This window comes from Athene cunicularia (assembly GCF_003259725.1).
Source record: "Athene cunicularia isolate RWA chromosome 5 unlocalized genomic scaffold, athCun1 chr5_part3, whole genome shotgun sequence".
In the NCBI taxonomy this organism is placed as follows: Eukaryota; Metazoa; Chordata; class Aves; order Strigiformes; family Strigidae; genus Athene; species Athene cunicularia.
In genome coordinates, this window is record NW_020799103.1 from 241,968 (window position 1) to 259,677 (window position 17,710).

At 36.4% G+C, this 17,710-nt stretch overlaps 1 protein-coding gene across 1 annotated transcript in view; it reads right to left on the reverse strand.

The window, feature by feature from the left end:
* SBF2 (SET binding factor 2) overlaps positions 1–17,710 on the reverse strand; it is a 198,857-nt gene that overhangs the window by 32,663 nt on the left and 148,484 nt on the right. Inside the window, exons 21-29 of the mRNA XM_026850676.1 lie at positions 17,589–17,662; positions 17,002–17,197; positions 15,729–15,856; positions 13,338–13,513; positions 12,349–12,494; positions 8,282–8,480; positions 6,233–6,429; positions 2,794–2,931; positions 1,572–1,667 (exon numbers count right to left, since the gene is read on the reverse strand). Coding sequence (XP_026706477.1) covers positions 1,572–1,667; positions 2,794–2,931; positions 6,233–6,429; positions 8,282–8,480; positions 12,349–12,494; positions 13,338–13,513; positions 15,729–15,856; positions 17,002–17,197; positions 17,589–17,662 — 1,350 coding nt within the window. The remainder of the gene's footprint in view (positions 1–1,571; positions 1,668–2,793; positions 2,932–6,232; positions 6,430–8,281; positions 8,481–12,348; positions 12,495–13,337; positions 13,514–15,728; positions 15,857–17,001; positions 17,198–17,588; positions 17,663–17,710) is intronic.

A 17,710-nucleotide genomic window follows, 5' to 3' on the forward strand; every position in this document is an offset into this window, starting at 1 on the left:
CTTTCCCTGTTCTCTCTTCCCCAGTCAGCTTCTCACCTTCACTAGGGCTCCCACTGTACTTGTCAAACATTCTCATGTTTCAGCAAAGTTCTCATGTATCCTGCTGAACTGTGAATAGACTGCAGATACTGGGCTGTTATTACACCTTTCAGATATATAGAGCAGGTGTGGCATCAATCCAGCAAGACACAAGATAACTTCTCTGCCCTCTTCCTGATTACTGCTGAAATTCAGCCAGGAGACTTCAACGTCCAACCAAACAACACGTCTGTGACCTAATACTGCCTTGAGACTCCTTTTTTCTTCACCGAGCAGCAACAACTCATCCCATAGCACTTATCACAAACTCTAACCCCAGAAACCAGCAATAGCTATTTCAGTAATCCTTTTATCTTCAAAAGACAACTTCCAAACAGCCAACCAGCAAGCTTTCCCTTACTTATCTGGAACACCCTCACTGCCCTCAGCACCACTTTGCTGTTGGCACGTTTGTCCCAACACGAGGAGATGGAATACAACCCAACCAATTTATCTAACAATTTATCTAACAATTCCTGAAAATATTAAGTCCTGTTCCCTAGTCATTTTACCCGTCCAATTCAAATCACTGTGTGTTTTCATCTCTATGTACTACAATAATGAGACTGAGCAGAGAACATGAACAGAACTTCTAGATATGAAATATGCATATAGCACAATTAATGAAAATGCACAGAATTTTCCATTTTTTGGTGATCACCGTTCAATTCCCCTTCCTCCCTTCCCTTGTGCTACAATTCTCACCATAACTTCTCTATACAGCTCTCAGTATTTTCCCTTCTTCCCTTTCTCCTGCCCTCCTGCTTTCTTCCTTCACTCCCCTAAACCCATCCACCCCTTCTGGAAGGTTTTCTCTATAAAACTGTTTTATTCTTCCTCATATGAAGCTACAGTTTTTCTACTGTATAATAATTTCGGTTGGAATAGACCTCAGCAGGTCAAAGTAGGCATCAAAAAGGAAGAAAAGCAACTTTTAGATGCTTAGAAATAATTGTAAGAGAAGCCTTCAGGGCTAAAAGATAATAAACGAAATATAAAATGCTCCCTTCTTTGAATAATTATTTCCAAAGAGCACATTGTATTTCCCTATTTACTAAACCTGGCCACATAACTCCCTCCTTTAACTAGAGTAAAATTATTCACATAGATTATTTGTAACTTTATAAAATATCAGCTAATCTTCAGGCAAACGCCGGAACAATCTGTAATTGGAGCCTAAAGTGCATTGAACCTGAATACAAAATATGCATTTTCAGGCCATACATTTCAGACAAAAATATGGAAGAATCACAAAGTATGTAGAAACATAATTCCTAATTGAATGCTGAATTTTCCACTAATTTCCAACATGAAACAAGCTTTATTTCAATGGTAAACAAAAGACTTAATGTTACGGACTGAGGCTAAATTGTAACTTCTTTTGTTGCTTTACAGAGTAATGAATTGGTAAGCAGTGTAATTATTTTAATTTCACTACTATTTTGTTATCATTTATTACTTTAAATAATAGACTTTGAGCTAGTCTTACTGACCTCCTCGAGCAAAGCTATTGGATAGATTTACATCCAAATGTCCTGGCACTACCTGCATAAACACAGTAGACATTCTTGAAGCCCTCCTTTCAGTGCCTAAAGTCAGCCAAAAAAAGAATAGAAGATTAAAAAACCTACCGTTACTCCAACCAATATTTAACTTAACTGATAAAATGCACTTTTTCACACAATACAGCTAATTCCTGCTGACTTTGTACTTCAGATTTATTTATGTATACACTGGCAGCAGGACAGAGATGTTAGATAACAGCTAAGCAATCAACAGATTTTACAACAAATGAAGCAAAGCATACACACTTTGGGAATGGTGTTATTTTACAAGAAAAGCTACTGTTTGGCTCTATTAGGCTAATTACCACCAACTGAATAAGACAAGACAGACACAATTTCAAGTCACATACTCCTCTAAGACACTGAGATTACCTTCACATAAACCTTACCACGTTCCATCACATTATAACTGCAATAAACCCAATTAATTTTCTTCATGGTTCCACACATGTGTAACTAAATAGTGTATTGTGAAAGTTTTCACTGCAAGTAAAGCTCTATTTGGAAATTACATTAAAAGCTCACTATGAGTACGCAACACACATGAACACACATTCCATTGCTGCTGCAGCTAAATAGTGTACCTGTTCATATGGAATCTGAGCTTGTTCTCACTATCTAAGAGTAGCATTTTGCACTGTCTTCAATTTGACAGTCTCTTATTCAACATACAGTTTTCAATATGCTTAATTTTTTATCAAATACTTTAAAGTACTTCTTTGCTTTTAATTCTGTTATATAATGTCATTGATGCATTTGATAAAAACAAAACAAACCACACAAAACCTGGAGAGCTTTGCCATCTTGAAATTCTGGAGATCTCTACTGTATTTGTTCCAGAATTGGAATAAATTACTAATGCCTCAAGATTAGCCACCATAACCAAGTGAATGTCATCAAAAACTATGATTCACAGATGGATAATCATTTACTGTCAGATTAAGAATACTGGAAAATATTTTGGGAAAGATTAGAAACATTCTTTACATACAGAAAACACATTCACTGAAACTAAGAGTGAACAAGCTCTCTGGAAAGTGTAACAATAAAGAAACAACAGAATTCTTATGGGACACTCAACTAACATCAAATCAGAGAAAACTCACTTTTCAACCTAACCATAGAAAAGCACTATATAAACCAGTTTTACCTGGAGACAGAGCAATTGTTGGCCTAACAGTGAGAGTATTACTGCCATTCATTTTGCAGTGGACGGATATCACATTCAACAAGGCTTGTAGGTATTTTTCCTGTTCTATACTGCTTGAAGATTCTAAAGAAGCAGGAGCTAGGGTCACAAGAATAATGGAATACATTAAAATACATTTATAAATACACAGAGTAGCAAAATAAACAGTTTGTTATGTAAACCAGAGCGTTGAAAATGTCATGGTTTGTCTATCAAAGGTTCAAAAAGCCACTCCTTTGATGACACAGGAATGCTCAGATGTTCATCACCTGGCTGCAGAGCAGCACCCAGCAATGTTCTTTTGCATTCCACTCCACAAAGGTAAACTTCTGAAAGAGCCTGTTACTTCATGGTCACTACTGGAAACATCATTAGCCAGTACCAATACAAACAGAATGGAGATGATGTGGTTTTCCCTTCACTCTCCAAATGAAAGGTAACATTTCTAAGGTTGTGGTACTTGTCAGCAAATTTCAGCCTTTTATAAAAATGCATGGGGAACAGATAGAAGTGTTTCTTTAACAAAAGTAAGTTAAAACGGTACTCAATGAGCTCTTCCTCAATCCAGTAAAGGAAGGTTACTTACCTATAACCAGAGATACATTGCCCCGTCACTGCAAGTATACATATAACCCGAGACACCAGTGATCATGCACTCTGCTGCATTTAGAGACTTCAGTGGACACAGCTTACATGTCCTTCAGGTACTCTACTCCCAGAATCTGACCCTTTTTAATGGAATAGAGGAAAGAGGATGGACAGTGCATGCACATCTGGGTAACACACATTAAGGGGCCTCCGTTCCTGTTCCCTAGTGACAGCCCACTGGCTCCTTCACCAGGACGTAACTTGAGGAAGTGTTTTCCCACGTGCTTAGGTCACTTTTAGGAGGTGGGGCTGCACTGTTGTGAGAAACACAATTCTGTCTATGAAAACCTCTGTATAATCCTTTACATGCATGTAGTTTCATATGACTACTCTACAGATCTCAGAAACAGAATCATTTTCCAATTATTACTGATGTTGCTGAAGTTGCTGGAGACATGGAGAAGGACCATTTCAGAGAAAAGTGGCTTCAAAAGACTGGATGAAAACAAAGCCAGAAGGAAAACAAACACAGTTTAAAAAAAAAGAAGGTGGAGGAAAAAAAATACCAAGATGAGAAGGTATGATGCTCTGAGAAAGTACTGAAGTAAAACAGACAGTCCACTTAAGATGATCCTAAGACTTCAAAAAGTTAATAATCCAATAAGAAAACACAGAACTCAGGAAAAAATCCTCAAAAATAAGAAAAATTTTTAAAATTAATTTTAACCAGAAAAACTCCACCCATTTGTGTCCAGGTACGAGGATTTAAAGGAAGGAAAAAAGATGAAGGTCAGGTCCTGGGCCGTACCACAATGACAAAAAAGTGTCCAGTCTCAGTCAGTCAGATTCTTTTAAAATGCCAATCAAAATTTTTTGAGTTCTGGTTTATTGCAGCTACCTCTGGACTCACTACAGGACAAAAACTTCATAGCTGGTTAAACAAGGATTTGGTATCTTAACCACAAGAGCCAGGCTTTGGATCAAGAGAGACAATTTGATCGAGCACATTTTGATGAACCACAATGGTAACTTATAAATAGTTTTCTCCAGTGATGATCCAACCAGATTCTATGCTGGACACTAATAGACAGTAACCTAATTAGCAGGAGGTGGCAAAATAAATTTCAAGATAGCCCTGTTAAAATTAGTGTCTGAGTTGGAAGTACAATTAGGAAGTAATTAGAAAATGCACACGCTGAAGCTTCATGCTGTTTCTGTCTGACAAAGCAGAAAAGGCCCGAAGAAAAACATTATTTTCTTTTCAACTCTTAAGCAGAGTTTACACATCCTGAAATCCACTTAAATCGTCTCTGGGTCTTCTAGTCCTTGAAGCAATGCCAACAAAAAAGTCAATTTAGGTCTTAACAGTTTAGTTAAATGAAAGGAAATGAAATGCCTAAATGAAGCACAATGTCCTTACCACTTGCATTTTTAAAGTTTTTATTTTGTGAAGAGTATTGTATGTGTTTAAAGAAAGAGACTCAGGAGAAGAATAGCTTGACTTATATGAAAGTCTGTTACTGAACTGTGCAGATACCTGAATTAAACATCAAGGACAATAATGTCCTTGTGAAAGATTATAGATGGAATCTTTGCCCTCCAACCCCACCACCAATCACCCCATCACACAGTGCTTAATAAAGGGGCTGGTGACTCAAAGCACGGACCCCTTATCTGCACAGAGGAACAGAGATTTCTATAAAATGACTGATTGTTTAAGTGCTGTATCATACATGAAGGCCATCACAACAGCATGGACTTAAACAAAGGATGGGGATGGAGATCCTGGTAGCGATTTTTTAAGTCCCAGGAAAGAAATGCACTGCTTAATAATGCAGTACAACTGCCTCTGCTGCTAATATGTGCTCTGTATGCATGGTTGCAGGTTGCTCCATCTTTATCTTACAATAGGTCATAATATAGTCAATAATCCAGCCAGTATCAAGACAACTGTTCTCTTGGATAGTGTTATTACATACAATTACATACAGAAATGGTAGCTGACCAATACTTGGTAACTCAGGTGTAGAATATCACATTTAGAACTACAATGGTCTGCAAAAAAATTCCCAGAAAGGCTGAAGTGAAATTCAGGGACCAGCTTTCATGTTTCAAAGCAACTTTCAGAGTACATTCTCCATCTCATATTCAAACATCTGTTACTAATCCTTTGTGGACTGACATTAGAAAAACAATTCTGTTGCAGATGCAGTTTGGTTTCATACAGCAATTCTGTTCATAATTTCTCTAAAAAACACGTTCTGTGCTTCTTATGTAACATACTGATCTCAACTATGCCTTGAAAACTTGCTTAACACAAAGGAAGAGATTTACAAAATGCAAAGACTCCCAACTAGAATCTTTCAGGTCTATGCTTTATAAAAGAAAGATAAAATTTAAACTAGTATTACAATGAAAAACATGAGAAAATACAATGGAAAAGAGTCCCTGTAATGTTTTATATAATCCTCTATGAAAGGGGACAGCATACACTTGTTACATGAACTAGTGCAAAGGAAAAAGGTAACTTAAGGGAAACAGGGGCAGTTTGCATTGTGTTTGGCAGATACCAGCTTTTACCGAAGCCTTTTGGTACATATATAATATCTGTTAAAAACATCGACCTTTTTTTAACCACTTTGATACCGTTCGCAATCTGCTTCTTGACATACAGTAATTAAACTGAACTAATATAATATCAGATAGCCATTCATATCCTGAGACTTTGGATTGAACATCACTGATTTCCTCTAGAAAATAAGGATTTCTATATAAAATGCCTTACACAGAAGACCTAGCTGCACCAGCTCACCTGTCGTATGCGTGTTTTGGGATTTGAAGAGGCCAACAACACCTTTTCCATGAAAGCCTCCAGATCTAAGCAGAAGAGTACTGGTTTTAGTGTTCTTCCAGCAGACAACTGGTAGGCGATTGTGACGGTAACAGCGAGCAACTCTCTGCAGACTGCTGTCCTGAACAGACTGAGGTACTACCAGCAGCCCAGGATAACTGTATTGACAAAAAGTGAAAAAAATTTAGCAACTAATACTGATTTCAAAAGTTTAAGCAATGAAAAAAAATTCTTAACATGACAAGCTGAATATTCATCTTAACGAAAATACACCTCAACTGTTAGAATTCTTTTTTATTTAGTAACTCACTTTTAGTCCAATCCTAGCAAATACACTAATTTGTAAAGAAAACTGCATTTTAAAAACAACTTCAATTATGAAAAATCTGTAATACTATCACTACTGGTCTCTTTCCATTTAAGCTGTATTTCATTTGGTAGTATTTTTCTTCTTAGTACATCTCTTATCAGTCACTATAATGAAGCCACATTTTTGCGCATGACAGAAAAGAGAAGTCTGAGGTATGCAAATGATGCAGTAGTTTTGTTTTGACAATTGTATATGAAATATGAGAACTGAAAGGGAAGAATGTTAGATTGGCTGAAGGAACACAACTAAAATAATAGTTTTTGTTTTATGTTAAAATACATTTAAATTTTACAGTCAGATTCTTTGGAACAGCGTATTTGAAACTGCAATTCTGTGTACTTTTAAAAACACAACAATACACTGAGAGATTAGGAAATTCACTGATATAATACCTTTAAAAATAGAAAATCCAACAAGATGGTAGTGGTGTTCATGTTAGCGAAATAAGGATTCAAGAAATATGAATTATTTTCTAATTCCTCCAGAAACTATTCAATTAAGGGTCAATTTCACATGTTAAGAAGAAACTAAGATGAGGAGCAGGGAAAAGTTAGTGCTTACTAAAGAACTTTGTTCTACAATATACACTGTTCCTGCGAATTCAGTTCTTTGACAGTTACTGGCTTGCCCTCATACAAAGTCGAAGTAGGTAATATTTGTGGTCTACTTAAAACACAGTAACTAAACTAATATGGCACTAGATAAGTATTTATATCCTGGGATCTGTAACCCACTCAGATATCCATTATATTTTCAAAAAAATGTTATAAACTATTAAAACCTGGTGGTTTTAGAGGAGGAAAGAGTTGCCTGTGTAACGTTCAAAACATAACAAAAGTGTATAGATTCTCAATGGTGATTGAACAAAACCAGTTATTAGTCTGTATTAAAAAGTATTTTTGTGGGTAGTGGTAGTAAACTACATCGGCTTTCACGACAAAAAAGGAATTGGTAACATTCATGTGTTAAAACACAGCACGTGACTTCCAGCCCATGACAAACTTCTGAAGTAGCACAGATACCTTCATGAATTCAATTTAAACCCACCTTTTTTTATTTGAAGAAAATAGTTAAGTACAATGGTTTCTGAGGCTTGCTTTTTTATTTAGGAACAGAATAGATTTTATATGCAAATAAATAATTTCCAGTACCAACACAGCAAGTTACAGAAACCGTATCAAGAGAGCGCGTTCTACGAGCTAACATCATTGGCTAAGTCAGAAAGCTGAAAAATAGCCTAATGATTTAGTCATCAGTGCAGACAGCCCAGAGAGAGAAACTCCTTCAAAAGGCAACTCCAAGTATCAGGTTAGTCCCCTCCGAAAGCCTCAGGGGCACTCCCTTTCCACGGGCCATAGGAAGAACCTAGGAAGGAGGGCTGGTGCTGCCTGGCAGAGCTGCTGGGGCAGTTCTGAAGGCCCCTGCCCCTGGGGCCGGCAGCTGCCCCAAGCTCATCCATACACAGGCAGCCACCAGGAGACAAATCCCTCACTGGAATATAAATAGCCTCAAGGTCACTGGTTGAACACTCCTACTGTAGGCAAAAATTTCTCAGGGAAAGTTGCCTAAATGGACACATCGTGTGGTATGCGTATTGTGCCATCTTTATTTTCAACTACTCGAGGGAATTGGTAACTCACCTCCTGCAGAGCGAATACATCCTGTTCAGTGCAGTTATTCTTAAGTGTTCCGTTTTGGAGCGAGAGGAGTTACTACTGATGGTCCCTAGCCCCAAACGTTGATAGTCTCTGAAACAGGCTCTTTCTACTAATTGCTCCATTGTTGATTTTTCTGATGCTTTTAGGGTACCACTTGTGTGCAGCTCGCTGTCATCTGAAACTAGAGTTAAAAACCTTTAAGAATTTGCTATTGGGGAGGGCAGCAGTTACACAGAACACTATTTTTTTCTGAATGATGCTATTATCTTCTGAACAAAATATTAGTTTGTCTTACTGTCACTGATGACTAACAAGAACTAATACATACAAACCAAAGTTTACAGAAATTCTAAGGAATAAAATAAGATTTTTGTCAGGAAATCTAAATATATGACAGTTACCTACTGCACTTGTGACTGACATGGCTGACAACTCTCTTGCTAAAATCCTGGAAAGTTATCTCGTATGAACTTGAACTTAACCAAAGGCAGATAATCTTTCTTTCACCACTTTATGAAAACCTGTTAAACTCACAACTGCTATACAAAGATGTACACAAGACAGAAAAATGAAAAGTGTGCACATAAATTCATTAATCATCCAAGATTATCTGGACCTCACAATTTTTAAAAACTTTCCTCAAAGGATGTAACAATCTTTTTAAGGCTTAGTTCAAATAGAAAAATATTTCTGTATCATAATTTCACAACAGATTATTTCTTAATGCCTCAGTTTCAATGTCAAACAGCAGCTTTCTTCAGCCATGCACATCAGTTGCACTTTCCAAAGCAGAAAAACCTTTAACCATGAGAGATAAAAACCATGTCACAAGTTCAAATTACACTGAAATTCAAGTCAAGCAAGGTCTTTGTACAAAACCTGCCACCTGCCCGTTACTGACACTTTCAAGTATTTCCAAATACCTTTGAAAGCAGATTTACTGTTCAAGGCATGTATCAGTTACTTGCTACCACCTCTAGCACTGAAATATGTGTGTATGAGGGGAAGTATTTCTTCAGGAAGAGGCACTAAGAAGTACAGAAGGATTTAAACAGGACATAAAATTAGAAACTAAAAATATATTAAAAATTAAAATTATGATACAATTCAAATTTACTGTCAGTAGACAACATTCAGAATTTACAGGAGTAGAACCCATATATATTTTTCTGTGTGCATTTTAGTATAAAAGCTAAATGAATAATTGTATTGCCCCTGCAGCTCATCAAACAAAGCCAACAATTCTCCAACCTAAATAATAAAAAGTTTAATGCTGTAGATATCCACACTTTTTCCTGTGTTTTCATATTTGTCATGGTAGGAAAGAAGTTACAAAACATTTACAAGTATAAAGTGCACTAATGAGAAACAAATGAGTTTTAGAAATAAATTTGGGGTATACAGAAGCTTGGTATTTAACAGTTTTGAATGGAAAACTGTAACTGACTCAGGTAAGATGAGGGTGCATTTTTTGAAATATTTTTTTTTAAATGCATTTTTCTCTCATGAAAGCAGGTATACTGGTGATCACAATTTGCAAAACATTTTCCAGTGCATGAAAAGCTAGAGATTATAAGAGCCAGGGTCCTCAACCTGAAGAGGGAGATGAAGATATTTTACTGTCTCCAGTCTAAAAGGGATTTTTTAAAATTTCATTTTTAAAAGAGGAGGAATAATCCCTCTATTTTACTGTTCCTGAGATATGACTGTAAAAGTGGGTTTTTACAGTCTCCTATTTTATGGAATACACCTGTATGATCACCAGTAGGGAACAGAATTTAGTAGTGATGAGATTCAAAGATCTGAAAATAATAATATGGGGAGGAATTGGAGGGAAATTAGGTCTTCATTAGCAATAACTAATAACCAGAGTACTGTGCCCAGTTTCGGAAATCATATTGCAAGTTATACATGGACCAGCTGAAGAGGACTGAGAAAAGAGCAATTAAAACTATCAGAAGCCTATCAAGACTAATAAACAAAGAACAGAAAGAACTGCGGATATTTAATATCCAGAAAAGAACAGAGCAGACAAATATTACAATAGTCCATAAAAACACTGCAATGAGAACGAAGGGAATCACCTCTCCTACATATATCTGGTGGCAGAACAAGTAAAGGCTTTAAATTGTGGCAAGGAAATGTTTAGGCCTGAATATCAGAAATATGCCTGTTTTTCTCCAGCATTAAGGACGGCTAAAGCATTAGTACAAGTCACCTAGAGTTGTGGAAACTTCATCTTTGAAACCTCTAAGAAAAAGTTAGGTAAACATCTATGAGGAACAGATTAAGTATGCTGATCTTGCCTTGTGGCAGAGAGATGGGAGTAGATGATGGAAGGTAGTTCCTTCCAACCCTATCTTTAATATTTCTTTTTCAAGGCAATGCATCACCTACTACAGATAGTTTGTGTTTGCTTCACTGTTGGTATCAGCTGCATAGTTTCCCATGCTTCAGGTTTTGAGACTTGCAAACAAAAAGCCATTCACTGCAGTCAACATAAAACAAACTGATTACATACTAGATTTCCTATGGCTATTTGTACTCTGCCTGAAGCAGTTACTGCTGTTGTCAGCTGACTATACCTGAGGTGTCAGCACAGTGTGGAGAGAAAGGCAAGCAGGCAGACTTTGATCACCTTACGCTTTCCCAGTCAAAACATCTGCAAAGCAGCAGGTAGAAAGCCTCACAATTGGTATTTTTGTGGTTTTGTTAGGGGAGTTAAAAAGTGTCTATCACTAACATTTATATATCACCTTTGCTCACGGAAGAATGTAGTTATTTTGTATATCAGCAATGCAACAACTTGTAAAATTTCTTCATTGTCAAGAGAAGTATGAATATACAGGTATGACTGCGCTTGGTGTCTCTGAGTGAAGGACACAAAATCACATAAAAATCACACAAGGTACAGCCTGTAGAATTGCTTCTGACCCAAAGAATCTGCTGCATCAGAATGCATATTAACTCAGGACTTCAGGAAGATGCTGGAAATTCAATAAAGAATGTAATTTTTCAGCAGTGTAAGACATTCTTTATTTTGCAATCCTTTCTTTTTGCCTCTTTTCCACCACTTCTCTGGAATGAAAGAAGAGAACCAGTATTTCTTAGCTTTCCTGGAATGGCTTTCTTCCATTTCGGAGAGAACAGAGACAGTGCAGTAACATACTCCTGCTTCACACAACTTTTATATATCCGCTCATAAGTCACATAAGTTGCCTTGCTCACTGACAAAACATTCAAAGGGAAAATTTGTTTTGTTTGGTGTTTTGAAGAAATTATTAGTGTTTGATAAACACTGTTATCTGAAATGCCTACTCTTTTTTAAAAAAAGAAGAATGGTATGACAAAACAATACCTGTTTATGTACAGGAGAATCTGGTTCCCTCTAGTGGTTTATTATAAATTAGCACTGGTCCAGATAAGGATATACTGACAGCAGCACATGGTAGGAAAAGAAGTATTTGGAAGAAAGTCAAACTCCACACCATCACATGAACTATACAAAGTGCCCAAATAATTTTCTATCTTCTGACCCCAAATCCTTTCAACCAAAATTTGGAAAAATATTATTTTCAGTAGTAATGACTTCTTCTGCTTTCAGAAATTATCTGTCCCTTCCACATCAGCGAAGTCCCACACAGTATTTGCTCTTTCTTGAATCTGACTGACTACTGCTTTCTCATCATAGACTAATTGCAGATGTCATGATGTTTAAAGATAAATGGAAGCTACAGCATGTTTCTGTGCTGTGCCATCTACACTATTATGATGTATAAATGATAAAAAAGATACTATAAGAAAACTGTTTGATAATTTAAAAATAATAATCTAGTATTTTGCTTTACCACTGAATGAAGCTAACTTCCTCTTTTGCTTTGTCATCATAAAAGAAAACACTCACTAAATGTACAGATTTGAAACCTCTCTCTTTACTGGCTAGGAAGACTCTGCAATTTCTTCTTGAAGACATTTCTTACTCAATATATTGGAATGGAAGCATAGCAGGATAGACTTAAGCAACATGGCAAAAAATGTTTTACTATTACCAGAGATATCATCATCTTCATTCCAGCCTGGGCGATTCCCTCGTTCTTCCACTATTGTGCCTGTCTTCTTCTTTAATAAATACTGACGTCCAATTGTCATCTTCCCAGCACGCTTTGCTCCTTTCACAATGCTTTTTGAGAAGGTACTATAAATTCAAAGCAATAAAAATATTTAGAAAGATGCATATGATTCTCCCTGATAGCATGTACAGATTTTTATGATTAACTCACTGGCCCAAATAAAATATATATTTCACAGTTTTTCACTTAATATCATTACAAAAATTGTAACCTCTAGAAAAATGTTCCTAAAATTAATTTTTTAAAACCAATTTTATTATCTTGGTACAAATTTGCCACTATTATGTCTAATGGTAACGAATAGGCAGCCATCATCTTTCTTTAGGTATTTGTATTTGGGTAGCAATATGATAAATCTACAAAGCTGACAAAGACAGGAAAGGTAGAAATTACCTTAAAGTTTTAGCTTGGGATTCTACTTTCCTGTGTCAACAATGCTATAATCAACAGAGAATCACAGGAACTACCACTCTGGAACAGATTAATGATACAGCTAGACGAGTAAAAATTAATGTATAACAGAAAATTCAAAAGAGGACCCAATTCACATTAGGTTCTTCACCTGTAAAGTAGCACATAAGAAATCTGGTCTTTATGTTGGCAGGGTTTACATAGCTGCAGATGCTACTTACATGGTGTGTGTTTCAAAATGTAATGAAATGCTTGTTCAAATTTACTGCAGCCAGAAATTTGGACAAATAATATATTCCTATACGAAATCAACATGTATATCACACTAACCTACCTTTTATTCAGTAAATATAAAAAGATGAAGAAAAGCAATCAGGTATTTTGACTTTCCCCAAAACTGCTTGAATGATCTGCATTTCTGAAAAGCTGTCAGATCCTTCAACGTATTAGACTAATACCAAACAAGAACATCAATAACAAAAGAAGAATCAGTATACCGGAATGAAGTGTTCTTTTCTTTTTGTTTTGGTAAAATTATCTGTGGTGCTGTTTGCCCAGCTGCAAACGCAAAAGTGCTGAAGATAGACTGAGGGTAACGGAACTTCATTAACTGTTTCTTAAATATTTCCACCACTTCAGGACTTACTTCTTCATCAAATGCTACTTTAATTAACTGCATATTAAAGACATGATATGTTAGAAACTGAAAAAAAATACAGAAGAAATTAAGAGATCTTAAAATATATTAGCAAAATTCCCGCATGCATGCAGTAATACGCTCATCAGAAAATACAAATATATCTACATATATTTTACTGATTTTGAGGGATATTACACAGCTTTTAAAAATTATTATTTATTTAATTTTCACATTTATGTCCTAATACTAAGGTATTTTCACTAAGAAGCATCTGGATTTCTCATAATATCAAATAGAAAATATTTTGGTAAACCCAAGTCATAGTGCTGGCACAGCCGTTCAAATACTCATCACATGGCACAGCTTAGCTTGGAAATATTCTGCCAGCTCTGCCCATATACTGGGAACTGAGGTTGGTAAGGCACTTCAAAGACTCTCATCAAACCAACAATTTCAGCATTTACACGTCACAACCATCATACTTCCATTACTGAGTCATTCCAATTTTTGCCTCACCTTGCAAAGTGTAGAAAACTGCTAATCATAAAAATGTAATCGTGAAATCTGATCCTTAAAAAGGAATTAACCTTGTGCTATTCAACACTGATCCATCCAACCCACTAAAAATGTTTTTTGAAAGGTTTGGAAAAAAAAATATCCCATCCCATCATCCTCAGCCAAAAGAATGACAGTCAGCAATTCAGGGGAATTAAAAAAAAAAAAAAAAAAGAAAAAAATGAGAGAAAATAGGGAATCCATAGAAGGCCCAAAAGAACTTTAAGAATGTAGAAAAAGCAAACAAAGAAATATCCTAGAGCTTTATTCCTGAGCGCATACCTATACACCTTTTGAATGTCTATGGTTTGCCATCTAGAAGGTGGATTTCATCATTGCTTTTTGATTTCACTTGTTTTGTAAATACTTTCCAAATGACTAATATCTCTGTTGTTCTAGGACCTCCTTGAAAGGAGCTCTTGAATCTTTAGGGGTTACACTGATCTCAGGTTTTAAAGACATTAAATAGCATAACTGAGCCAAAACCTTCTGAAAGTCGTAATTAATAAACAAAGAGGAGGGGCTATTTCATAATGCATTGAACTCTAGCTGTTACAAAGGGAACAGAAAGTAAACTGTTTTCTGATTGTTTTTGTTCTCATAACCTAATAAAAAACTATGCTAAACAAAAGCAAAGATGATGTTTGACCAGAATCCAGCACTAAAAACACTGAGCTGTGTCATATTTAGCACATCGTTGAAGCATGCTAACTATTCTGGTAAAAAAAAATTCTGGAAAATACAAGTCCTCACGAAGTCCTCTCAAACATCCACAAGAACACCTTTTTTCAGTTGTTTTACTCACTTGTACTCCTAATCTTATGCTTCTGAATAGAATATTGAAGGTTGACTAGTTAAATAATGTCTACTATTGTAAGGAACTAGTAAAATGCTGATGATCTATTTTATTATATTTTCAAATGATGCAACTATTGTTCTCGATGAAAATACACTTCTGCAGTCAGCCAACCCAACAAAATATTTAATATCTTAAGTACTGCAGACTACTTTCAGTCCATCATATAAAATCCTTTGCCTTCCACTTTCCATCTCTTAGGGTTTGACTACAGTTAAGATCACCACCAAGCAGAATAACTGAGAGAAGATTTCAGAGACTTCACAGGTCCTAACTCTTAGAAGTCCAGCCCTGCCAACCGCCTTGCAGTACCCGCTTCTGCTGAACACAGCAACAGATCCCACAGACAGTAAACCACCAGGATCTGTGCAAGATGTGTGGAGGCTCATGGTTCTGTCCCTAAAGATTCCTGAAAGTGCAGCTTCCATGTAACACATGACATGACTTTCGGCCATGGATTCTTACAGAAAGCTGGTAAAGTGACAAGTCTTGAGAAGAAAGCAGTATTTATAGTCTTCCATATTCATTCTGTGTAGCTGGAGGAGAGAGAAAGCAAGTTTCCACTGGCTTGCCTAGGCCTCTACTTACTCACATTAAGAGATGTTGGACCCAAAACAGCCCTTTAGTGGATCCAAAATAGAAAGGTGAGAAAAGAAGTGGAAGAGATCAAAACATAAAAATGGTAACTCTCTGTAAATATTAACTGGGCCAAGAAATGCCCGGGTTTTATGAGACTGACTTTACAGGGCAGAAAATGGAACTCGTCATAAATATCAGGATGAAGAGCTGCTTGTAAGTATTTTGAGCTGTCACATAAATTTTTACAACACTTCCTACCTGAAAGGTAGCTGAAGTGATCTGCAATCCTTCCTGCATACTCTGCTGCAGCTGGTTCTGTATAGTGATCTTCTTCTCCTTTGTAACAGATGCAATGGGAAAGCTCCGGATCACTGTCTGCTCTCCAACTGAGGACCACAAAATTTTATTTACAGATACTTGTTAGATCATAGAATCAGATCTGGTTTGGTCACACTGTACTTCGAATGACAGGACTGAGTAAGTACAAAGCAACACAAAAATAACAGCACAGAATTAATTTCATGTAAAGTACGAGAAAATGTGGTAAACTCCTACAATGTTATTTTAGGAATCTGAATTTCTGCTTAACTTCAGCTGGGATGATTAGAAAAAAATTATCCTTCCCTCTGAGTGTACACGATGGAAATGCACCCCCAAAATTACGTCAGTAGGGGGGGAAGAAACAGTTTCAAGCTTATTCAAATTTTATGTTGCATTATACAACTCAAACAACAAATAATACACACCGGTATCTTTACATATGACCATGAACTTTCCACAATAAATTTATACTTCTGAATGATAATCTGCTTAGAAATGGCAGGTGTCAAAATATGAAAATTTATCATTCAGAACAGCTATTTCATTACATATTAAAAAGAATACTAACTCAAGAATATTTTTCATTTAGCACACTTTCAGTGGCTGAAAAAAACCTTAGTGAAAAGCTAGGGCTGGTGGAAGCTGAAGGCCTCACACAGCTATGTGCTCTCTCTTAGTGGTGAAGGAGGTCACAAACACTGCTCTGTAAAGCAGCATCATCAGGCCAACTTTACAGATGGAACTGAGCTATATAGATACCATGCATTTTTTCCATTCAAATGTGTATGGAAATTAGTAAAGTATGGTCAGGAATGTCCTTATTTTCTGTCTCCAGCTTTATGTAGGCAATAAAAGCTCTAAATACCATGTGACAGTCTAACGAAGTTTCCTCTAAGACATGTTACGATTTTGTTACATAAACTACTGAAGACAGCACTCTAAATAGCTACCAAAACACAGGGATAAACAAACATATAGCATCTAATGCCTCATCTGAAGAAATAAGTTTTAGTTAAATTCAAAATCAAAACCAATCATTGTCATATCTAGTGGTGAAAACCTGTATTTAGAGATTTTTTTAATCTGATAAACATGAAAAACAATACTGTGAGGTATATACATTTTGATGTTGATGCTTGAACAGGTGGATAGGTGAGCTCCAAGTCCTGCCTATCTGAAGGACCACTGTTATGACTTTAATTTTCCTTACCCAGCTGATCATGAGGAGTGCCTTTAAATATAATTCTGTAAGTGGTAAGGAACAAAGCTCCTTCAGCAGGGAGGATGTGAGGACCTCCAAGCAGTCCTCCTGCAGCTTCCTCTCTGCCATCAGGATCCAGCAGCACACGGAGACCTTCACAAACAAATTCTTCTCCTGGCAGTAGAGTTGGTCGTAGAATTTTGGGCTGACGCAAATAAATGAAAGTGTAAGTGTAATGGCAATACCAGTGTTACATCTCAGTCTAGTTAAGAGTATTTGGCTTAAAAAGCTTCAAAACAAAATTGTTATGAGTCTGAGCCCAGAGGAGAAGATGGAGTTTGGACTCAACTAAGAGAAATGGGTCTCGAAAGACAGCGGGCATGCCACAGCTTGTTTATGATCAGAAGTCTGGCTCTACTAGTTTCGTAAGTTCATATTTCATGAGACCAAAGCCAAGCACTTTATTTATCACTGGTAGAAATTTTCTTTCAATGTTTTGATGTTTCCTCCTAACATTATGAGAGGGGAAAAAAAGATGACTAAATTGCCTGATTCTAATACTTGTAAAGAATACAAATATGTTTCGTAACACTTGCCTTCTGTATTGGTGGAAGCCGCCTGCTCTCACGATGGACAGCCTCCAGGGTCTCTATGTGCATTGCTACAATGCCTGGAAAGCAGTAATACCATAAATGAAGTCTCACATAATATGACAGAG